At 38.5% G+C, this 24912-nt stretch overlaps 1 protein-coding gene across 15 annotated transcripts in view; it reads left to right on the forward strand.

Annotated features, from left to right (window-relative positions):
• GJC1 (gap junction protein gamma 1) overlaps positions 1-24316 on the forward strand; it is a 31223-nt gene extending 6907 nt beyond the window's left edge. For 4 of the 15 annotated variants that reach the window (XM_065909249.1, XM_065909245.1, XM_065909253.1 and 1 more), the window contains 3 exons: positions 17631-17706; positions 18383-18483; positions 18637-24316. In XM_065909249.1, the coding sequence (XP_065765321.1) occupies positions 18657-19847 (1191 nt within the window). In that variant the 5' untranslated portion in view covers positions 17631-17706; positions 18383-18483; positions 18637-18656 and the 3' untranslated portion in view covers positions 19848-24316. Of the gene's footprint in view, positions 1-16703; positions 16727-17407; positions 17533-17630; positions 17707-18151; positions 18253-18382; positions 18484-18636 lie in introns of those variants that run through there. The other 11 variants (XM_065909247.1, XM_065909242.1, XM_065909254.1 and 8 more) reach the window with 6 other exon arrangements.
• Positions 24317-24912: the final 596 nt, after the last annotated feature.

Genomic DNA, 24912 nt, shown 5'->3' on the forward strand with positions numbered 1-24912 from the left:
TTCACTTCACTGAATTAAAAAAAAAAACTTTTAAGTAGGTAATTACATAGTACAAAATCAAAGGTGTGAGAGGATTTATAGTGAAAAACAAGCCTTCCTCTGTTCTCTTCTCAGTTACTCAGATTTCTTTTTTCTGCTGAAGCGATTACTGTTTGCTTTTTTTGTGTGTGAATTCTTTCAGAGATGTCCATACACTCCGTATCCCCCCCCAAATAGCATACTCTACACACTGTTCTATATCCTGCATTTTTCACTCATATATCTTAGTTTGTTTTTTATTATTACCGATTCAGCTGACTCTTTTTTTCATTACTAGATGTGCTGTAATTTGTTTATGGAGTCTCTTACTGATAGCCTTTACATTGTGTTCAGCCTGTTACCAACAGTAGTGCAGTGAATATTCTTGTGCAATATTTTGTATATCCGAACATTTCATTAGATAAATGTTGAGCACTGGAATTGCTTGCTGGATCAGAAAGTATGTGCATTTTCAATTTTGATGGATATTCCACTTTGTCTTTTATAGAAGCTTACCATTTTACCTCACTTCTAGTAAAGCACAAAGAATGCCTATTTATGGGCTTCTCTGGTGACTCAGTCAGTAAAGAATCTGTGTACAATTCATCTCACCTGGGTTTGATCCCTGGGTTGGGAAGATCCTCTGGAGGAGGGCATGGCAACCCACTGCAGTATTCTTGCCTGCAGAATCCTCATGGACAGAGGAACCTGGCAGGCTACAGTCCATGAGGTGACAAAGAGTCAGACACGACTGAGCCACTAAGCGTGCACGCACCTTGTCAGTGATCTGTTATCAATTTAAAATTTTTTTCCAATTGGACAAGTGAAAAGTAGTATATTGGTACAGTTTTAATTGTAAATCCTAATTACAAGTGATATTGAATATCTTTTCATGCCATATTATTAAAAGCCATTTACATTTCTTTTTCTGAGAATTGTCTCTTCATTGCAGATTTTTTTTTTTTAATTCAAGTGTTGTTGATTTACAATGTTGTGTTAGTCTCTAGTGTACAGCAAAGTGATTCAGACATGTATGTATGTGTGTTCTTTTTCAGATACTTTTCCGTTATGGTTTATCATAGGGTGTTGAATATAGTTCCTTGTGCTGTACAGTAGGACCTTGCTGTTTATCTGTTTTATGTATAGTAGTTAGTATCTGCTAATCCGAAACTCCTAATTTATCTCCCCTCCCTTTTCCCCTTCGGTAAGCATAAGTTTGTTTTCTGTATCTGCATTGCATATTTCTATTGAGGTTGGTTGTTTTTTTTTTTTTTTTTTTAATCTGTTGGAGCTCTTTATGTGTTATAGAATTTAGCCTTTTCTTTTAAGAATTGCAAATAATTTTAAGCATTTAGTATATCTTTTGAGTTCTGTATAGTGTTTTCTAGCTTTCTAGAATTTATATTTAATATTAAATTTGTCAGTTCTTTCATTTGATGTCTAAGTTGTTTCATTTTAGAAAAGTCTCCACTAAGCTTGTTAAGAAAAAAATGTTCATTTCATCTAGCTTATTGCTTTGCTTTTAATTTGAAATCTTTTATCTATTTGGAACCTAAAGATCAAACTTTTATGTTTAATTTTTTCTAGATAGCTACCCATAGTAGTTCAATATTGTTTATTGAATGTTCCATCTTTTTCCTGTTAGTTTGAAATGCCACCTGTATCATACATTTTCTCAGATGTATTTAAGTCTTCTGAGCTTTATTCTGTTCCAGTCTTCTAATCATTTTGCCAATTCCACCTTAAGTTATAATAACTTCATAGTATATATCTAGAGAAACTTGTATGCCCTTGTTTCTCTTTCTGAAATTTCCCAACCATTCTTACTATTACTGTGAGTTTTGTAACATTTTCACATGCCAAGCAAACATTTAATAGAATTCATAATGGACACTGGAACGTTTTTGGTGGCTGTTTTAATAATCATTTTCTCAAATAAAGGTAGCTCCGATTATTCGGTATCAGACACTCACAACCAGCAGGTAACAATGGCACAGTGCCAACAACTGCGTTTCAAGGAAGTATTGAGGATGTTAATTTTCTGTGTTGCTTCTGGACCACTTTAAAGAAATGAGAAGAGCAGCATTATGATACTAACTGCTATATAAGATACGTCAGAGAACTAATAACTTTTGATATATCCTTGCAAATTAAGAATTACCCTGTTGTCTCATCATCCTATATTTTGCTCTAGGGTGAAATTTTATATAAGTTCTTTCCTGGATCCCTTTATGCAGGAGCAGTGTAGTAATTGTATCAAAGATTCTATGAGATAGTTAACTTTTCTGTGATATATTCATTATTTAATTAGGTCCTTATGAATGTAAAATATGTATGTATGCAAATATTATGAAATTTGTACCCTGACCTATTTTTTAAAATTTCTCTTGGGGCTTTTGTTGCATACAAAAGCTTTGCCAGCTTCATTATTACATGTTTATTGTAGAAAATACTGAAAAGCAAATAATACAGAAATCATCAAATATCTATGTTTCTATTCATGTTTCTATTCATATATTATTGTGAATTTTTTTGCTTGATTTTTTTGTTTCTCTACTACATATGAGCATTTCCCCACACAATGAAACATTTTTAAAAAACAGATCGCAAATTCTCAGACTTTATTCAGCTAATAAGTATCTGGCTCAGTATTACTTAAATATTTATTTTTCTTATTAGTTGCCAACATGAAAAAAGGGGAAAAAAGAGACAGGTAGAAGTGCAAATTGATAAACCCCCTTAGGAAAAGAACTAATCTACTAAGGCTGACATATGTGGACCAAACAACTAGCAATTCTGGGTCTAGGCATTCAACAGAAACATACATATATTCACTGGAAGACACATTTGGTATGTTCACAGTAGCATTATGCATAATAGCTTCAAACTGGAGGCTGCTCAAATGCCCATCAGCAGTAGAATGGATAGATTGTGATAAATACACACAATGGTGAAATAATAAAGCAAAGAAAATGAGTAGACTAGAGCTAAATGCAACAAGATTGGTGAATTCATTCTGTGAGTCCATTTATGTAAAGGTCAAGGACAGGTTAAACCAGTGAGTCTCGGTGTGGTATAATATTGCTTCCCAAGGGGCATTTGACAATGTCTGGAGACATCTTTGGTTGTCACAGCTGGAAGAGGCCAGGAACACTGCAATCCATTCTGCAATGCATAGGACCATCTCCCATAACACAGTATTACCCAGTCTGTCAATAATGATTTCTCTTAGGTAGGAAGGGGGCATAATTATGGCTGGTAATGCTTTGTTCTTGATCTCAGTGCTGGTTACGTGGTTATGTGAAAACTCATTGAGCTCCATAGTTCTGTTTGTGTATCTTTCTGTGCTTCCCTGATGGCTCAATTGGTGAAGAATCCGCCTGCAATGCAGGAGACCCCGGTTCCACTCCAGTATTCTTGGGCTTCCCTTGTGGCTCAGCTGATAAAGAATCCACCTGCAATGTGGGACACCTGGGTTCGATCCCTGGGTTGGGAAGATCCCCTGGAGACGGGAAAGGCTACCCAGTATCCTCCAGTATCCTGGCCTGGAGAATTCCATGGACTATATATATAGTCCGTGGCGTTGCGAAGAGTCGGACATGACTGAATGACTTCCACTTTCACCTTTCTGTAGGTATTTTATACTTCAGTCAAAAAATTATCCCCAAATCAGGCTTCACATAAAAATCCAGGTTAAAGATTTATTTTGAAAGCTGTGACAATCTGATGACTCCAAAGGCTGGAGCTGATAAGCAGTAGCCCCTTTAGTTGGTCCTTATGTTGTCCAGGCCCCACTGTTCTGTTTGTTACTTTTATCACTTACTGGTATTTAGACGTACAGAAAGTGTCTTAAATGGCTTTTCTAAGGTATAATTCACACTACAGTTCACCTGTTTAAAATGTACTTCAGTATTTTTAGTAGACTCACTGGGTTGTGTAGCCTTCACCACAGTTTAATTTTAGAATATTTTCATTCCCTTCAAAAGAAACCCTGTATCTGATACCAGTTATTCTCTACTCCTCCCCATCCTTCTCAGTCCTAGGCAACCACTGATCTACTTTTTGTCCCTGTATAGTGGTATGAATTTTGTAGTCTCTGTCCTAAAGCAAGATTTTTGGAAGAACTGATGTTGAAGCTGAAACTCCAATATTTTGGCCACCTGATGCGAAGAGCTGACTCATTGGAAAAGACCCTGATGCTGGGGAAGATTGAAGGCAGGAGGAGAAGGGGGCGACAGAGGATGAGATGATTGGATGGCATCACCGACTCAATGGACATGAGTTTGAGTAAACTCCAGGAGTTGGTGATGGACAGGGAGGCCTGGTGTACTGCAGTCCATGGGGTCGCAAAGAGTCGGACACGATTGAGCGACTGAACTGAGCTAAAAACAAGATTTATAATGGTTGTGCAGTATTTCCTCATAGAGATTATATCATAAATTACATAAAATTCTTCTTTAATAGGGCATTTGTTTAAGGTAAATTACTAGATGTGTTACTAATTAAAGGACATAAAACATTTTAAAATTTCTGGTGAATATTATCATAATACCTTCCAAAAAGGTTGTACCATTCCAGCTTCACCATCACTGTATGATAATGCTTTTTGCAAATTTTGTATTGTGACCCTAGTCATATCAGAAATGTTATATGTTTCTTTATTTTTCCCTAGACATGTCATTTTCCTAGACTGTTGTTCATTTGATTTGACCTAAGCTTTAAGCTGTTTTGGACTAGTGCACCAATACGTTCTTTTTTACATGAAGACAGTACCACTCACGATGCACTGTGAATGAACATATTATCCCAGGTTCCCCGTACTTCTCCAGCTGGTTCCTGAAGGTTCTTTCATTCAAATATAATGGCTTTTTGCCAGCACAAATTGACACTTCAACCCACAGTGGTGTATTTTGTTTCCTTGTTAGTTAACAGGGCCAAGATACTTTCTCTCCTCTATTTTATAATTTGACTTACAACAAATTTTAAATATTTGTTTTTCAAATATGGTTCACAGCCAAGAGCTCTTTTGAAAAACACGTTGTTTTCCTGATTGTGATACATAGATTACTGTTTGTAATACATAGATTAAAGCTCCCATAATGCTTTTGCTGAGAAATTGTCACTAGCTAGTTATTAAATATCTATTATCACTCATGCAGAATTAACTTCCATTTAAAATGTTCCAGTTAAACAAAACTTCATTGTAAACCCTTTAATTGATTCCTTGTGTCTGCACATAAAGCAGTCTCATTCAGGAGTGTGAATCACTAGCACAGTTCTTAGTGGATCACTCAGCTCATAATCTGGGAGGCCCAGATAGTTAATACTTGAGAATCATGATGAGTCAATATGGAAATTTTTCAGTTTAGTCCAACCATGGATTTTCTGGGATGACTGTTTGGAAAATGCCTTTTTGAAAATTTGATGTCTTAATATTATTCAATTTCACTGCTTGTTACTTTGCTTCTTTCCTGTCCCTGGAGTTCTGAATTCCACATAATTTATTGGTTGTTTTGTGAAAAGTGCTCTGCCTGAGTTGATTTTCATCAACTGTTAATGGAAAGGACCTTAGTAATGATCTGATGTGATATTTTTCACTTAATTCACAAATGAAAAAGTGGAAAGAAATATTTATTCCTGAAGTGCCTGTTAGAATCTCTTGGCTCTCAGGTCAGTGCTTACTCTCAGTTTCATAAAAGTCAAGGTTAGAATCACTTTACTTCCCTGGTGGCTCAGATGGTAAAGTATCTGCCTAAAATATAGGAGACCTGTGGGTTCAATCCCTGTGTTGGGAAGATCCCCTGGAGAAGGAAATGGCAACCCACTCCAGTACTCTTGCTATTAGTTCATCCTGGATTTTTGTTTAGAAAAGGAATTAAGGTTTTTAAGTGAAAGTGAAAGTGTTAGTTGTTCAGTCATGTCCAACTCTATGATCCTATGGTCGCTAGCCCACCAGGCTCCTCTGTCTATGGGATTCTCCAGGCAAGAATACTGGGGTGAATAGCCATTCCCTTCTCCAGGGGATCTTCCCAACCCAGGGTTCGAACCTGGGTCTCCTGCATTGCAGGCAGATTCTTCGGAGCCACCAGAGAAGCCCAAATATTTTTAAATTAGAAGGAGATGAGGACTCCCCTGGTGATCCAGTGGCTAAGACTCTGCACTCCCAACACGAGGGGCTCCAGGTTCAATCCCTGGTCAGGGAACTAGATCCCACATGCCACAATCAAGACCCAGATTAGTTAAATAGATATTAAAAAAAAAAAAAAAAAAAGGAGGTTAAAACTGGGCTCTGACCCAACTTGATTGTGCATTTGCAAGACATTTAAAATGGCACTACTTATTTTAACTTTTTAAATTTCCTAGTTATTTCAGTTTACTGAGCATTTAAAAACTGACAAGGGAAAAGTTACATACTTTTTTAGTTCATCTCAATCCTTTGGGAGTTTTTCTCCCCCTCTACATGAGTCAATGAGAAACTTTCCCAAAGAAATATATAAAATTGATATTTTTGGATTAATGGTGTTTTTGTGACCAACATTATAGTAAAGAGATTGTAATGGAAAAAATGAGTCAGATAAACTGGAAAGTGAAGCATTTCCCTGTAGAGTCACTGAGCTATAAAAATGTTTAAACTTTAACATGATTCCAGTTATTTCTTCTAGTCTTGTTGTATAGCACATATAACACTGAATAACTTTATATATATATATATATATATATATATATATAATTTTATTTATTTGGCTGCACCAAGTCTTAATTGTGGCATACTGTCTTTAGTTGTGGCATATGGAATCTAGTCCCCTGGACAGGGATTGAACCTGGGCCCCCTGCATTGGGAGCTTGGAGTGTTAGCCACTGGACCACCAGGGATGTTCGTAAATACCTCGTGAATATAACTGTAGTTTTTATTAAGTGTTTGTAATTTCTTATAAACTATTAATACTTTATTGCAAGCTTCTTGATGGTAGTAAATACTAATTGCATGAGTGAATTTTAGTTTTTTTTTTTACTTTTTCATTGTGGTAAAATATCCATAACATGAAATTTACCATAGGTCTGGAGCATTAAGTACATTTACATTGTTGTGCAGCAGTCATCTACATCTGTCTTCAGAACTTTATCTTCCCAACTGAAACTCACTTCCCATTAAATGCTAACTCCCCATTCCTTCCAGCCCCTGGCAATCACCAGTCTACTTTTCTCTATGAATTTGACTATTCTACGGCCCTTTTGTGAGTAGAAACGTGTAATATTTGTCCTCTTGTGACTGACATCTTTCACTTAGCCAACTGTCTACAAGGTTCATCAGCATTGCAGCGTGTGTCAGAATTTCCTTACTTTTAAGGCTGAATAACATTGTGGGTGTATACCATATTTTGTTTATTTGTTAGTGGATACTGTGTTGCTTCTGCTTTTTGGCTGTTGTGGATAATACACTGTGAACATGGGTGTACAAATATCTGTTTGCATCCCTACTTTCATTTCTTTTTAGGTAGACATCCAGAAGTAGGATTTCTGGATCATATGATACTTCTGTATATAATATATTAAGAAAATCATAACCATAACATTTTCTGCAGCAGCTGCACCATTTTACATTCCCAGCAGTGCACAACAGTGATTCCAGTTTTTTCATAACCTTTTCAGCTCTTGTTTCATTTCTTTTAATAGTACCCATCCTTTTGGGTATGAAATGGTACCTCACTATGCATTTTTGTCTCATTTGCATTTCCCTAATGATTAATGACAGTTTAAAACTTCGTATAATTTAAACAAAGATTAACCCAAGCCTTGTTTGTTTAAAAATGCATTAGAATCATTGGTAAGGGGGTGAGGAAAACAGCATTCTCATATCCTTGATAGTGGAAATAGAAACAAACAGGTACTGGCTTTTTGGAGGGGTCATTTGGTAATACATACTAAAAATTTTTGGAGAGATAATGCCTTTAAAAAAACTGACTTTTTCTTAATAACACACACACAAAGTTTTTCACAATTTATACAACTTTGTACAAATTTCTTTTGTACAAAGAAGTTCTTTTATAAATTTATCCTCAATCTGTAATTGGAGATGTGCTTCCCTTTAGCTCATATGGTAAAGAATCTGCCTGGCATGCAGGAGACCTGGTTCAGTCCCTGGGTCAGGAAGATTCCCTGGAGATTGAAATGGCAACCCACTCCAGAATTCTTCCCCGGAGAATTCCATGGACAGAGGAGCCTGACGGGCTATAGCCCATGGGTTCACAAAGAGTCAGACACGACAAAACAACTAACATACACACACACACGGTTTTAAGTATTATCATAAATCATTGTAAACAACTTAAATGTTTAACCGTAGATGTGTTAAATTCTGATTCAGTACTCCTGGGAGTGGAAATTGGGTAAGTAGGACCTGGGAATTGGCATTTTCAGCGCGCCCGCTGGATAATTCTGATGCAGGTGGTCTGTGGACCACATTTGAGGAACGTTTATTCATCACATGCTTTGCTTTCAGATTTGACGGTGTACTCAGCCCCTCTGCAGACTGGTCTCTGACCTCCCTGTTCCGCCTTCTCTGCAGCTCTTTCTCAAACATCTTCCGTCATGTTCCAGTCTTTTCACTCACATCTTGTTCTCCAGCTGCCTGCCCCACCCCAGCTCTGCCTGGTGAAACCATACCCATTCTTCAGAGACCCACTTGTCTTCTGCAGCAGGCTTAAACTTTTTTTTCCCAGCTTTATTGCGGTATAATTGACAGCTTATACTTTTTAAGCTATGGGAATTAGCCTCTTTTCCTTCTCTGAGTATTTTCACATTTTGTACTTCTATTCCATTCATTGTATTCTGCCCTGAAATGATTGTGTTAGTGGACAGTGGACATATTTTATATTTTCTGCCTCCTATAAATCGATTTAGCTCTTCTGTTAAATGTAACACACATATATTGAGTTACACATGAGGGCTCAGAGGATTTTTAGAAGCACGGACTTTCCTCTCAAGAAACTAATATTCCAGCAGAAGAAACTGACACCACTAACCTCAGCTTACTAGATTAAGTCCTGATATTGGTGGAATAAAAATTTATTATGGACTTTCTGAGGAGGAGATTAAATGAGGAGGTCTAGAAGACTTGAAGTGACCTTTAGGCTAGATCCTAAAGGATAAAAAATTTTCCCAAGTAGGAAATTGTGGAAAGACCATATAAAGTATAGGAAAATCAATGAGCAGAGATTCAAATTTATTAAATATCTCAGTTAATAGTTTTTCTAAGTGCCAGGGTTATAAGAACAAAGTATTTAATTTGAGGTGACAGATAATGAACAAGTTAACAAATAAGTGTTTGAGGTAGTATTGAGTGCTCTAAAGGAAAAAAGGCAGAGAGGATGAAGGTGGAGTTTACAAAAGATTTATTTAAGAATCTCAAGCAAACTTTATTCTCCAGGACATGGAATGTTTTTTGGGGTGTTTTCTTCAAAAAGACAATATATTCCTTTGGTTCACAAAATAAGACTATAAAAAGATATATAATAAAAGTATTAATTCTATCCCATCCCTCTTTGTCTCCTCCTCCACTTGTATTCATTAGAAAGAAAGGCATCCTTATAGAAATATAAGCAAAAAACACAGATTGATATTTTTTCTCTTTATAGAAAAGATGTATACATATATACACATATACATTGCTGTTTTCACTGTTTGAATGTCTTGAATATCTTTTCTCATGTTTTACAGCCTCGTGGTATTCTGTTGTGTAAATAGGCCATGGTGCATTTAACCATTCCCTTGACAGTGGACACTGAGTTACATAGAAACAGTGTTCTACTTTGATCATTCCCAAAAGTGAAGTTCCTGGGTCAAAGGATACAGATTCATGTATAATTTTGTAGGTATTAGCAAATTGCCCTGTCATCAGCAGTATTTGAAAAGGTCTGTTTTCCATAACCTCTCCCACTTCAGGATTTTTGCCAGTGTGATAGGAGAATTGTATCTCAGCTTCTGCTGGTAAGTCACTTCAGTCGTGTCTGACTCTGTGCGACCCATAGATGGCAGCCCACCAGGCTCTGCCGTCCCTGGGATTCTCCAGGCAAGAACACTGGAGTGGGTTGCCATTTCCTTCTCCAATGCATGAAAGTGAAAAGTGAAAGTGAAGTCGCTCAGTCGTGTCCAACTCTCAGTGACCCCATGGGCTGCAGCCCACCAGGCTCCTCCATTCATGGGATTTACCAAGCAAGAGTACTGGAGTGGGTTGCCATTGCATTCTCCATCGTATCTCAAGAGTAGTTTATTATTGAGATATAATTTATATACCCTAAAATTTGTTCTTTTACAGTATACAAGTCAGTGGTTTTAGTATATTCACAAGGTTGTGTAACCACCACCATTGTCTTAATTCCAAACATTTTCATTATCCCCAAAAGATAGCCTATACCATTAACAGTCGCAATCCATTTCCTATAGGCCCTGAAGTGAAGCTCAGTTGTGTCCGACTCTTTGCAACCCCATGAGCTATACAGTTCGTGGAATTCTCTAGGCCAAGATACTGGAGTGGGTAGCCTTTCCCTTCTCCAGGGGATCTTCCCAACCCAGGGATTGAACCCAGGTCTCCTGCGTTGCAGGCAGATTCTTTACCAGCTGAGCCAGAAGGGAAGCCCATAGGCCCTAACCACTAACTAACCTGTCTCTCTGTTTTGCTTTTTCTGGACAGTTCATATAGAGTCATACAATTGGTGGCTTTTGTGTCAGACTTCTTTCACTTAGCATTATGTTTTCAAGGTTCATCCATGTTGTGCCTTTTTTAAGGGGAATTTGTGTTTTTCTTTCTGTGTAATGTCTGTTTTGAACTCTTCATATACTAGAGATTAGCTCTTTGCGTATAAAAGAATTACTGAAACCTCTTTCTCCAGTTCATTGTTTTCCAGTATTGTTTAAATTGTTTTTCCTTTTATCTGTGGAGACACTTTTTATTTTTTTGCACTCAGATTTATCTTTTCTTCCCGTGTCCAGAGTTATAACAGATATCAACTATGTTTTATTCTAATACTTTAAAAAATCCATCTTGGCCCCACTGATTTGAGGGGCCGCTTTCATTAGTGGCTTTTCGGCAAAGGAGTAACACATCCATTTTAGAGAATTCTAGTGGAGATGCAGGAAAAAGGCTAAAGAAGGGAGAAGGGAGAGTGGGTATTCATTTATATCCTTTCAAGATTTCTTTTTTTTCTTCTAGGGTTTTGTAATTTTATTTTATTGTTTATTGCATAAATTTTATTTGTTTTCACAGTATTGTGATAATATTGTCCTGAGTCCTATATTTCCAGTTAACACATCAGGGACATTTTTATTGAACAGATATTTATTGAGAGGAACTTCCCCAGTGGCACAGTGGTAAAGAATCTGCCTGCCAGTGCATGAGACTTAAGAGACATGAATTCAATCCCTGGGTAACCCTGGGTCAGGAAGATCCCCTGGAGTAGGAAATGGCAACCCACTTCAGTATTCTTATCTGGAAAATTCCATGGATAGAGGAGCCTGGCGGGCTACAGTCCACGGGGTCACAGAGTCGGACACAACTTGGTGAACACGCCTTAGTGACTGAGCACAATGTATTGAGAACCTACTACCTTTTGTCAGGCTGTGGGGTTTTAGGTATTGGGGATAAAAGAACAAAAGCCTGCCTTCAGGGAGTCTACCTTCTATAAACAAATTGTAAAATAAAAATTATGTGAGGGGTAAGTGCTATAAAGAAAAATTAAAGGGCTGGAGAATGAGAGATGTTATTTTAGAGGAAAGTGGCAAAGTTATTAGGGAGATGACTTTTGAGCTGACTTGAATGAAGTGAGCGTGTGTTTTGCTAGTATCTATGAAATTAAATATTTCAAAGCAGTGAAAATAACAAGTACAGTAGTCTTGAGGCAAAAGTACGGCATGACTGGTATGAACAGGGGATTGCGAGGATGTAGGTTTTCCTTATTCAGAGTGAGCAAGAGGGAGATGGAAGGTGAAGAGAACAGAAGTGTCCCAGCAGCTGTGTGATAAAGGATGTCATCCATAGACTGTGGTAAAGATTTGGGGTTTTGTTCTGAGAGAATTTTGAGCAGAAGAGAGACATGATCTGACTTGTTTTTGTAAAAGCTTTACTCTGGTTGCTTTTTGGAGAAGAGACTTGGAGGGTTAAGAGGATAAGCTAGGGGACCAATTAGAAGACTCTTGCTTTTATACTAATCTTGGCTAGAGATGAAGGTGACTTGGATCAGTGTGATAGCAGTGGAGATTGAAAGAAGTGGTTGGACTATGGATATATATTTTGAAGATAGAACTGACAAGATTTGCTGATAACTTGACTATGGAGTGAGACAAAAGAGTGAGGTTGTCTTGAAAATTTGGGCCTTAAAAACGTCATGAATGACAGAACTACCTACTGAGTTTGGGAAAACTGCAGACAGAATAAGAATAACTTTGGAGGAGAGGAGGATTGGTTTGGGGTATGTTAAATTTCAGGTGCCATTTAGACTTCCAAGAGAAGATGTGGAGCAGCAGATGAATTTCAAGTCTGAAATTCCAGGGAGATGTTGGGGCAAATGGGATATCGTTTACAGCTTGAGTTCTGGTGAAGGAATCAACAAAGAGTGCTAAAAAGGATAGGCTAATAAGATAGAACAAAAATCAGGATCTGTATTTAGAAGTTTGGAAAGGAGAAGTGAGACAGAAATAGAAACTGAAAAATAATAGCCAGGAGAGTTTGAGATCAGGCTGACCAGTGCCTCCCTGCACCCCACTATAGGCAACTGCTGATATGCTTTATGTCATTATAGGTTAGTTTGCATTTTCTAGAAATTTTATAAATGGAATCATACAGTGTGTTCTTTTTTTTTGCCTGACTTTGAGATTCATCCATGTTACACATATCAGTAGTTTATTGCTGAGTAGTATTCTATTGTGTGAATATACCACAATTTGTTTATTCATCAACCTGATGATGGACGTTTGTGTTGTTTCCAGTTTTTGACTATTACAGATAAAATTGTTGTAAACGTTTATGTTCAAATCCTTTTATAGGCATAGGGTTTTACTTCTTGCCTAGGATCAGACTGGCTGGATGGTATAGTTGATATCTGTTTGCATGTGTATGCTAAGTCGATTGAGTCATGTCCGACTCTTTGCAACCCTATGGACTACAGCCCACAGGCTCCTCTGTTCATGGATTTCTCCAGGCAAGAATACTGGAGTGGGTTGCCATGCCTTCCTCCAGGGGATCTTCCCCACCCTGAGACTGAACCTGTGTCTGTTACGTCTCTGTTATTGGCAGGCAGTGCTTTACACCAGGCTCCACGGCCGGACTGCTTTGCAGAGTGATCAGTGTTCTAGAGCGCCAGCTTCTCCACGTCCTCACCAGCACACGGTGCAGTCATTCCTACCCAGTCAGTGTCTTTTTTTTTTTTTGCTTTTTGGAATCTCAGGGATCTCTTCCCATGGTCATTCTTTTTAATTTTAGCCATTGTAAACCTTTTTTTTTTTTTTAATTATTTTTTGTTTTCTGTTTGTCCACTCTGCTTATGTGTTTTCTTTTTTCCATTTCCTGTAGTCACGTGAACATTCTTTAGAATTCTGGTTTGACTTATTTACAGTATTTCTGAGCACATCTGAGCAGATGTATATCTCCCCTTTAACAACTCTAACCACTCCTGGACTGAGTTCACCTTCTCTAATCCCTATTCTCAATGCCCAAAGAAGTTACCTTAGTGAACTCATTATTTTTCTCTTCCAACTGCCAAGAAACCTTGAACTTCTTTGGAGGCTTTTTATTTTGTTGTTTTTGGGGGGTTTGTTTTGTTAACTTGCAGTTCATTCTGTGTATAAGATCTTAAACTCTGAAATTTCCCCCTTGATCTTTGTGAGTTTACTTTATTATTTAGTCTAATTCTGATCCTGATGATTGGGATAAGGTGCCTTCGTCTGTGTTCACATGGGACCTGTACCTTGTTCCAACTCATCTGTAATGTAATTCTTAACTAGTGGTTAAAAGCCCAGAATCTGGAGTAAGACTGATTTCAGATTCTAGCTTCACTAGATCACAACTGGGTGATCTTGGGGAAATTTTAAAACCTTTCTGGGCCTCATTTCTTCATTGTTAAGTAGATCTGATCATATAATCTACCTTCAAAGATAATCCAAATAATGAGGCTTTTATATTTGATCTCCAGAGTGCTTTTAGTTTACAGAAAAAGGCAGTAAACTTTGACTTGATCCTGTTTAGGATATAGCTGATAGGAAACTCTTCAAATATAAATAATTTGGGAGGGGATTACATAATTTATTACCATGTTGATACCAAGTAATTTTTAAAATTCTCTTTTCTAGCATAAGACAAGGTGGATTTGAAAGTTTATTTGGAAAACAGACTAAAAATAGCACGTTTGATTTCTGTCCAGTACATTTTATGTAAGCAAACATGATTTTCTTCAGTATGTGTTGTGTTGTGGGGTGGGGATAGAGTCAACAATCCTTTTGAGTTATGGGCTACCAAGAATTTTGCAGATTATTTAAAAAGCTATCCTAGAAAGAATATTTATTTAACAGATTGGTGTGACTATATAAAGTAGTAAATTTTGGAGGAAAACAAACAGGAATTTATAGTAAATGTCAAATGCAGAATACATTCTGCAGATAAATGGGCAAAAGGATAGGAATAGTTCATGAAGAAGGAGGACTATAGGGGGAATGTATCCTGCTATATTAAAACAAATTGAGATACTTTTGAAATTCCATTTTGCATCTAGCAGGGTAGCATAACAGACAGTGCTGACGGGGTTGAGGTAAAATTGTACTTCATTGCCAGGCACTGTAAATTGCTAGAACCTTTTTAGAAACTCAAATGACAGTACAGGGCAAGAACCATGCAGATTTACATTTGTTGTGTCCTAATTCTACTACTACCTAGATTTGTCTATAGATAAATTCAGCCAAAGCATAAGGGATATATTCAAGAAGATATTAAGTGTCAAAATACATATAAACCTGTTGGCTTTCCTAGTTGGCAAAAAGCATTTAGTTGTTCAGCATCCCTCCCCCCATCCCCACCACCACTCATCACACGTTCCCTTGTCACTTTCCATTCACAGATAGAATACAGAAATGATCTTTATTCTTTCATGAGAGCTGTTCACAGTTAATTGTACACTCTCACTCCTCACTCTTTAACCGCGTTTGTTCGCTGAAGCAGGGATGTCAGAGAGGACCGTGTTCTGTCTGTTGTTGTTCAGTTGCTACGTTGTGTTGGACTCTTTGTGGCCCGGTGGACTGTAGCCCCACCGGCTCCTCTGTCCGTGGATTTCCCAGGCAAGAATACTGGAGTGGGTTACTGTTTCCTTCTCCAGGGGATCTTCCCGGGCCCAGGATTGAACACGCGTCTCCTGCATTGGCTTTACTCCTGAGCCACCAGGGAAGCCCTATTGTTTTTTGCCTGTTAGAGCAAAAAAGTGGTAATGAGAAAAGGGAGTTTTAGTGGTGCAACAACACAGTGAGACCACACTTGGCAGTGACACAGTTTTTCTTAGAAATGTCAATTCCAGAACCCACAATTCTATCAACTGACTTTTTTCTCCCCTCTTACTTCCTCCCACTTTCCCTTTCTACCCTTCCCGACAAATTGGAGTGGTGTACTCTGATATTTAAGCCTTTCTCTTAATGCTCACAAGGAGAGGAAAGGGATTTGGAAAGGAAAGAGTATCGAAGGAAAAATCCACTGACAGCTCAGTAAATCCAAAGAGTGGTGATGCTGCCATTCACTTAGGAAGCCTGTGGTTACTTTAGAAAAAAAACCATCCATCATCCATTTTATGAGATGCTGAAGTTATAGTACTGTACACTTCATTTATACTCAAGGTTTGGGCAGAGGGTGCTGTGGCGCTTATAAAACCTTTGGAAAACCAGGCTCTTAAGTGTAGGCCTGCAGCTTAACCAGTATGAAATGTGTGTTTCTAGTTGTGTTTAAATGACTGCTTTATAACTTACAGGTTTTGAAGGATTTGCCATTGATCTCCTCCCTGCAAAGAATTAAGATTATTGTATGAAATACTGAACTGTTGAGAAATTATTTCATAGCAGTAATTGTTAAAAAGATATCCATTTGTTTTTGGTACAGATGGAAGTGTAGAGAATGAGTTTTCTTTTCTTTTTTTTTTTTTTTTTTTTTTGAGAATGAGTTTTCTAACTAACCAAAGATTTCACCTTCATGATTTTGGCTTACTGGAACAAATACAATTTCAGGCTTTAAGGGAAATGCTTTCAGTTCAGTTCAGTTCAGTCGCTCAGTCGTGTCTGACTCTTTGCGACCCCTTGAACCGCAGCTCTCCAGGCCTCCCTGTCCATCACCAGCTCCCGGAGTTTACTCAAACTCAAGCCCATCGAGTCGGTGATGCCATCCAGCCATCTCATCCTCTGTTGTCCCCTTCTCCTCCTGCCCCCAATCCCTTCCAGCATCAGGGTATTTTCCAGTGAGTCAACTCTTCGCATCAGGTGGCCAAAGTACTGGAGTTTCAGCTTCAGCATCAGTCCTTCCAATAAACACCTAGAACTGATCTCCTTTAGGATGGACTGGTTGGATCTCCTTGCAGTCCAAGGGACTCTCAAGGGTCTTCTCCAACACCACACTTCAAAAGCATCAATTTTTCGGCGCTCAGCTTTCTTCACGGTCCAACTCTCACTAGACATGGCATTTTGGAAAAATGTGAGTCTAGACTTGTGGATGTGATTCATTATGGAAACCTGGCTTACATCACCATTTATAGATTGCTTATTATTTACTTTTGGTTTTATAACTTGTATATAGAGTGAGAGGAGAACTGTTGAGCTCAGTTGGACATCAGTGCTGGAAATGAGACTTGTACTTGAAGTCCTGTGGTGTAATACTTGTGTGATTGGATTCTTCTGTATGTAAATCTTGATACTTGCACGTTATGTAGATGCCTCTGAACTTTTTTTCTTCTGAAGTTATTTTGAACATATAATAAATAACTTTGTTTTACATTTTATTTATTAAGTGATAGCAAATAAGGATTCGTGACCATGGCTATAATTTGTCCCATGTGTATACACTTGTAATCACAGTACAGGTGCAGATGTTTTCTTTCTGTGAGCAGTTGAGTCTGTGAATCACCTCCTGTGGATATGGGTGTCCCAGTGACAGGGAGCCAGCTGTTGGGTGTTGTAAATAAACAGCTTGCTCCTAGTTGGCTGCACCAGAGAAGAGGGCAGAAATAGAGCACTCGGGGTGAAGATTTTCGCAATGCCTATAATGACCTGGCTTAAATTTGTTGAGATTTTTTGCTGTGGCTTTTTCCTGTAGATGCCAGAGTTCATCTGTTTCAGATTTTCACAAATGATTCATCTTCCTGTTATATTTTCTTAGACTACGGTGACTAAAGCATCTTCGAGTCACTTTTAGGTATTTTCTCCTACCACGATGTATTGGAGAAGAGAACAGTGATATTCAAGCTCAGTCCTGTTTCCATCTCATGCTGATTGATTCCTGTGGTACATGGAAAACTGTTTCTCCCTGAAAATGGCATTCTGGTGATTTACTCTTTTCTGTGGGAGAAAACTTATGGCCTTCTCTTCTGTTTCTCTTCCAGAGAAAATCTGGAAAAGTTGTAAACAAAGCATCGTTTCTCTAAGAAAATTTTGGATAGCAGAAATTCTGGATAACAGGTAAAAAGAGTATTTAAATTCTTTGATGATACTGATAATCAACTGTAATCTGCAGAAGTAAACCAAAAGAGGAACGATAGAGGAGAAAAGCTAGGTGTACCTTGTGTCAGAGGTTGAATTAGGGACTTTACGTATATTATCTTGTTTAGATGGTTTTTACCAAGATTCTGAACATAGATCTAAGAATCTCAGAATAAAACTATCATTTGAATTGGTGTTTTAAGTATATTTACCTATTGATTGGATTTTCTGTCTGCAGGCATTTTTTAACATCAACCATAAATAAAATACAGAAGGATAATACAGAATGCTAGAATCTGCTCTGTGATGCACCCTAGCTAAGGCTTCTCAGTTTCTATCTTTTATTTTAGTTCTTGATCTTTGCTAGTTATTAATATTTGCAGCTATACCATCTCCTTAATTCTTTTTAATACTTTGTTACCAGATCCAGCATTTAAGTTTGCTAATCAGGTACCTCTTCACAATGGAGTCCAGCCCAGGCATCCCCATCATGTTCTCAGTGGCAGTCTTACTGTGGCTGAATAGGTACCTTTGTACTCTTCCCTCTATCTCACAAAATTCAGAAAGTCTAAGAAATAACACTATATGTAAAACATCCAGTATACTTTAAGAATTGTATCTCAAATGACAGCTACAATTTTACCTTTTAAACTAGAGAAGACATGAAAAGAAATCAGACTTCCTTAAGACCCTGTCAGCATAAACCAGTTCTCATAGACTGAGGTGAATGGCCTTTTCCTGATGGTGGTGTGGCAGGTGAGGTGCTATTTATTCTGTCATTCTGGTACGAGCCTTGAAGTTAGATTTCAAGCATCTAGAGAAGTAGTTTCTAAAGATATCATCAATTTTAAAAAAAAGTAAGATTTTAATATTTACTGATCTTCCTTTGGTATTTTTCATTTTTGTCAGGGTGGACCAATTTAGTCACCATGAGTTGGAGCTTCCTCACCCGCCTGCTAGAGGAGATCCACAACCACTCCACGTTTGTAGGGAAGATCTGGCTCACGGTCCTGATCGTCTTCCGGATCGTCCTTACAGCCGTGGGAGGGGAGTCCATCTATTACGACGAGCAGAGCAAGTTTGTGTGCAACACGGAGCAGCCCGGCTGCGAGAACGTCTGCTATGACGCCTTTGCACCCCTCTCTCACGTGCGCTTCTGGGTGTTCCAGATCATCCTGGTGGCCACCCCCTCCGTCATGTACCTGGGCTACGCCATTCATAAGATTGCCAAGATGGAGCACGGTGACCCAGACAAGAAGGCCGCTCGCAGCAAGCCCTACGCAATGCGTTGGAAACAGCACCGGGCTCTGGAAGAAACAGAAGAGGACCATGAAGAGGATCCCATGATGTATCCAGAAATGGAATTAGAAAGTGAGAAAGAAAATAAAGATCAGAACCAATCTAAACCTAAGCATGATGGCCGGCGACGGATTCGGGAGGACGGGCTCATGAAGATCTACGTGCTGCAGCTGCTGGCAAGGACAGTGTTCGAGGTGGGTTTCCTCATTGGGCAGTATTTCCTGTATGGTTTCCAAGTCCACCCATTTTATGTGTGCAGCAGACTCCCTTGCCCTCATAAGATAGACTGCTTTATTTCTAGACCCACTGAAAAGACCATCTTTCTTCTGATAATGTATGGTGTTACAGGCCTTTGCCTATTGCTTAACATTTGGGAGATGCTTCATTTAGGATTTGGGACAATTCGAGACTCACTAAACAGTAAAAGGAGGGAATTGGAAGATCCGGGTGCTTATAATTATCCTTTCACTTGGAATACGCCATCTGCTCCCCCTGGCTATAACATTGCCGTCAAACCAGATCAAATCCAGTACACCGAACTGTCCAATGCTAAGATTGCCTACAAGCAAAACAAGGCCAACATCGCCCAGGAGCAGCAGTACGGCAGCCATGAGGACAGCCTCCCACCCGACCTGGAGACTCTGCAGAGGGAAATCAGAATGGCTCAGGAACGCCTGGATCTGGCCATCCAGGCCTACAGTCACCAAAACAACCCCCATGGTTCCCGGGAAAAAAAAGCCAAAGTGGCATCCAAAGCTGGGTCCAATAAAAGCAGTGCTAGTAGCAAATCAGGGGATGGGAAGACCTCCGTCTGGATTTAATCCTGGCTGGGCTCAAAGCTTGTGCATTCGTAGTTCACGGTGAGCAGCGGCTGACTGAGTAATGACTTCCGCTGAGTAAACAGGTGGCTCTGCTTATCTTCAGGGATGCTGTTGGCTCATGATCCAAGCTCAGGGGACTCTGACGGTGGGGCTGGGACAAGGGGGAGAGAACGGGAAACAGCGTTCCTGGACACGGGCTCCAGCAATAATACAGTTGCAGAACTTTACATTTGTGTCTTCCAGATCTGGAAAAGAACAGATATATTTAAATCATTCTTGTTGAACAGTTTTTGTATGTACAGTATTATGGTACTTTTTTTTTTTTTTTTTAGTATGAGAACTTTTTTTTGTATTTGTACATTGGACCACTGTAGTTATACTTTTATATTAAAGGGGAAAAAAATCCTTAAGGTAATGCCTATTAGGCTAGTGTTATTACTTTGTTCAGCAAACTCTACCTGGGGTTTAAAGTTTTAATAGATGCTACACACCTAATAAAAAGTGCCTCTCGTGTTACAGGGATGATTTCAGATATGTGAGGAGCCGAACGGGGATGAGTCAGTTCTCAGCCTTGGCGAGGAAGTCCACGGTAGAAGGAGATGGAGATCTCTCTCTGACTTGAGAAATCTTTGAATCTTATTCATATGCCCAGAGTTGTATCTAGTGTTTGAAAAGCTATTTTTGTTTTCAAGTGATTCACTGCAGGAGTCCTTTAAATACCAAGCCTTGCTTTGATGGTGTGTATGTAACGTCAGTTGTTTCAGAAGTCTGATGCACAAAGGTGTCCTCAACCAGTAGCAGTGAGGAGACCGTGACTAGAACTGTCCTGAGATTCCCCTATCACCAAGCAAAGCCATGCCTAGAAAATAAGCCCTGATGCTTAGTTGTGGGCCTGTTTGATTTGCCTTACATCTGAATCAAAAAATCTGCCTCTCTCTGGTTTCTTAAGATGCTAGTGATGTTTTTCTTTATATGTTAACAGTAAAAATACGAAAATCCCCTTCTAGGCTAAAAATTAATCAAAGCCACTTATGCTGCATGTGGTAGAAGGCCTAAATTCAACTTTCTTACTTCTTATCATTTACCATGGAATTTTTATAATTGACCTACTTCTGCCAAAGTAGGTTTCTGCCTGGAAGACCAGTTCAGACCTGGGATTCTATCTGTAAATAGTCTGAAGGAGAACTTCAGTATTTAGTCACTATAGGCATATCTGTTTGTCAGTGACAAGCATTCATGACCCCGTAACTTTTGCCATAGTATTTAACTGCCGTTTTCAACCTTCTGTTGGATAACTTTGTTCTCTCTGTCATGTTCACATCATTTGTCTTACAGTTTAAGAGCTTCTGAGTAAGAGCTTGGTAAAGATTTAAAGGAAGGAGTGTTTGCTTCACCAGGGAGCATTTCATTTGGGATATCTCACTCTTCTCTAACAGAAAGTTAATTGCAAGCCACCTGTAACTTTGAAATTCCAAGAGTGTGGGTTTTGTTTTGTTTTTGCTCTTAATTTTTAAATGTCAGTTCTTTATTATTTAGGAGGGTCTTAGAACAGCATCCTGTATGCGGTTCTTTTTTTCTTTGTTCTCCATTTCTCCCCCACCCCCAAAAAAGAAACACAGTTGAAAATGTAAGCTTATCTTCTAGCCATGCATTTACATTTATTTTGCTTTTTTTAATCTGTAAATTTTACCCAAGAGAAGCTCCTCAGGATCTCTAAACACTTGAGCAAAAGGTCAACTCCAGTGAGACTGTAGGGAAAATTTCAGAAAATGACTTATATGTGTATGTATCCTGGATAATTACCAGATCTGCACAGTTTCCTTCAAACAAAGTGTTTAATAAAGAATTTCAAGTAATTATTCTAAAACAGGCAAGATTTTAAATATCAGGCTGGCTAAGATAAAGAACTACCAATAATTCCTATGTCGGTAGAACTTCATGCATACTTCTGAATTGAAGGACAGAAAAAGATACACATAGGTTCATGTCCATCTATTCAGAGCCTGAGGGAGAACAGAGTGGCTTTGCCATTGGGAGGGTTGAGAATTCGAACAATAGGGCAGGGATTGAGTCGAGCAGAAATGCCGGGCAGACATTCGGCGCCAGAAGCATCCACTTAGTTTCAGGCAGGGCCTCCGGTGTTTCATCTTGGCTTGTTCTGATGAGAATGTTATCTTTTGTGGCTGGATAATTCTTCAACTTCCTCGAGTACATAGAAAGATATTCTGGGTCACCTTCACATGTGTTCAAATCTATTTTTATTCTCTCACTAAAGTTCTAATTATGACATAGATTTCCCAACTCTGACTGCTTCCTTAGTCCATTTCTTTTAGCCTTTGAACATACAAGTTTGCCAAAACCATTCTCACCTAATAACATGTCATGGACCTACATTAAGAAAACAGCCCTTTCAGTATCCAGCTTAACCCACTGAGTGAATAAAAATATTGTTCCAGTTACTGTTCTGGAACTTGCAAGTGTTTGTATAAACAACATTTTTTTTTTTCTATCAAAATCACATTCCTTTGAATTGCTGCATAAGACATGCTATGTCTTATGACATGTGCTTCTCTAAATAGTAGTTGAGTACTTAGTCCTTCACATACTATAATCAGGATATGGTCAACAACATGTTTATAGTCCTTAGTATACTATCGGATTTATTCAGATGTGTGTCCTTTAAAAAGCAAACAGGCTTTTTTTTCTTAGTTCAAATTTGAGGGAAAAATTAGATAGCATTTTCCTCTAAAGAAATGTTAATGTTCATTTTGTGGCTTCCTTTTGCTTTCTGCCTTAGTTTTGCTAGCTTCTATATTTGTTCATTTAAAACCACAGGCGTGTTATTTCATTAGAAGTCAGTTTTTCTGGGGATTTTCCTTGACTAACATATATAGAAGTACTTTTGATAAAGATCAACTTTGTCATCTAAAGTGGTTCCCACAGGTTAGAACTCCCACACACCTGTCTTTAAGAAGGACACCTATGTCTTTAAAAAGAAAATTGTCATCATTAGGTACCTTAACTGTCATTTCTTTGTGGTATGAATCTAAGCAATTCCCTTTATTTTTCCAAGTTCCAGTAGCCACCTACCTCTCAGAAGTGTTATGGACTAGTTAGAGAAAGCCTCTGGTGAAAAGTATTCAAAGACCAACTGTTGGTCATTGTCTGAGCTTGGAGCTTCAAAAAAAATCATTGAAAGAACTATGTGATATAATAAGATGTCCTTCGGTGCTCTTTATCACAGGAATCAGTTGTTGAAGACACTGAACTTGCTCTAGCAGCTTACTCCAAGAATGGACTTAAACGTTATTCCTATTAGTCATACCTACCGTTTACCCGTTAAGCTTATTATAAATGTCCAGGCTTTGTGCTTTCCATCTCATTAGTGGGACTGTACAGTTCTAAAAATAATACCTATAGTTGAGGATAGATTTTTGGCCAGCCAGTGTTTCGTAAAAGGCAAGTATGTTATACTTGAACCTACTTCAAGAAATGCCTTTTTATAAAGGAAAGGTCTTTCCTGACTGTGAAGTAAAGTACCTGAAGTCAGGGATACACAGTTGCTGGTCATTTTGCTTGGAAGTTTCCAGATATTAATTTTATCTTCATAAAATCATGTAATTTCATGAAGAGTCTTACCACCTGAAAATAGTAAAGCCCCTGCACTTACACAGTGCTGAGTTTGGAAATAAAATTTCACCTCACCTATATATCATAAATCTGTAATAATTCACAGTCAACATCAAATGTTAGAATCATTAGGTTGACTTGCATACTTGTCACTCATTCTGGCCATATATCATGGAGCGTTTAAAAGATTTTATTTGTTGTCTCTAATGCAGTTGTGTTGTTTTTGTTGTTTTTAATAATGGTGTTGAGTTTGGTTCATGCACATTTCATGCTAAGAATCAATACTTTTTAAAAGAAGCAATCTGTGTATTCCAAAATGCAGAAGTCCAAACAAAAGAAAGCCCTACCCTGTACAAAGTCTCTACAGAAATGAAAGAAGTAAGAGATCTGCATTTCAGGCTTGGCTTGTTGAACCAGCAAAGACTTTGGCTATAATATGCTTCCAAGACCAGAAGTGTTTTTCTTCATTATACTCTCAATTGTGTTCTCTTCAATAAATCTCTTACAGAAGTCTCTACCTCAGGCACTGTTAGATACGATTAGCATATTGATACTAAAAAACTTCGCTAGGACTTCAGACTTTTAAAGGTAATTTAAATGTAAAATTCAACTGTTAACTAGCAATTTAACGTCTTGTAATGTGCAGTTTGGATATTGTATGAACCACTAAGGAGTTACCCATTCTAGTGCCAAAGATTACTGGTTGCTAATTTCACTCTGTACAGTTAATGTAAAACTTTACACAGTGGGGACAGACTCCTCTCAGGGCCTTGTCTCTAGGAAGATTTTTGCCGGTTCTGAATGTTTCTGTCATTTCCAAATACAGTTTAGAAGATTCATTTGTGGTCTGTGCATCTTTTTCCAAACTTAAAAACTCAACTGCCAGGAAGTGTCATATTGAGGGTTTTTACCTCATCCTTTGCATAACATAGTGCCCAAGAGCTTAATGGTTCACACGGGAAACCTGATATTAAAATCTCTTACAGTACATTCACCTGCAAGTTGATCTCAGTGGGAATACAGGAGCAGGAAATTTTCAAAGTAGAGGCTTGGGCTCAAAAGGTAACCCCTGATTTTTCATAGCTGTGTTAGAATTTCTCTGGGATTGCTGTGGCTGAAAGGGTTTGGCATGTTTGTGGCATCTCCATCTGGAGAGGGTAGGTAACCTTGAGAGGGTGGCGGTGAGGTCTAAGCACAGCCCCTGGGAACACACCCCATCTCTGGCTGCCCTTGGTTCTGGACTCCTGCAGAAGAGGAGTGCCTTCCGAGAGCGATGCTGCTTGCAGATGTAGAGCCGTTTTGGTGTGACTCATCCACTCTTTGAGAAGAGAATGGTGTGGGGGAGGGCTGAGGAAAGGGTAGCCTTTACTGCAACAATGCCCTCTGTTCCCCCAGACACAGAATCGCTGACTGACTGACAGGCAGAACAGGTCAT

This window comes from Muntiacus reevesi, chromosome 18 (genome assembly GCF_963930625.1).
Source record: "Muntiacus reevesi chromosome 18, mMunRee1.1, whole genome shotgun sequence".
NCBI lineage: Eukaryota > Metazoa > Chordata > Mammalia > Artiodactyla > Cervidae > Muntiacus > Muntiacus reevesi.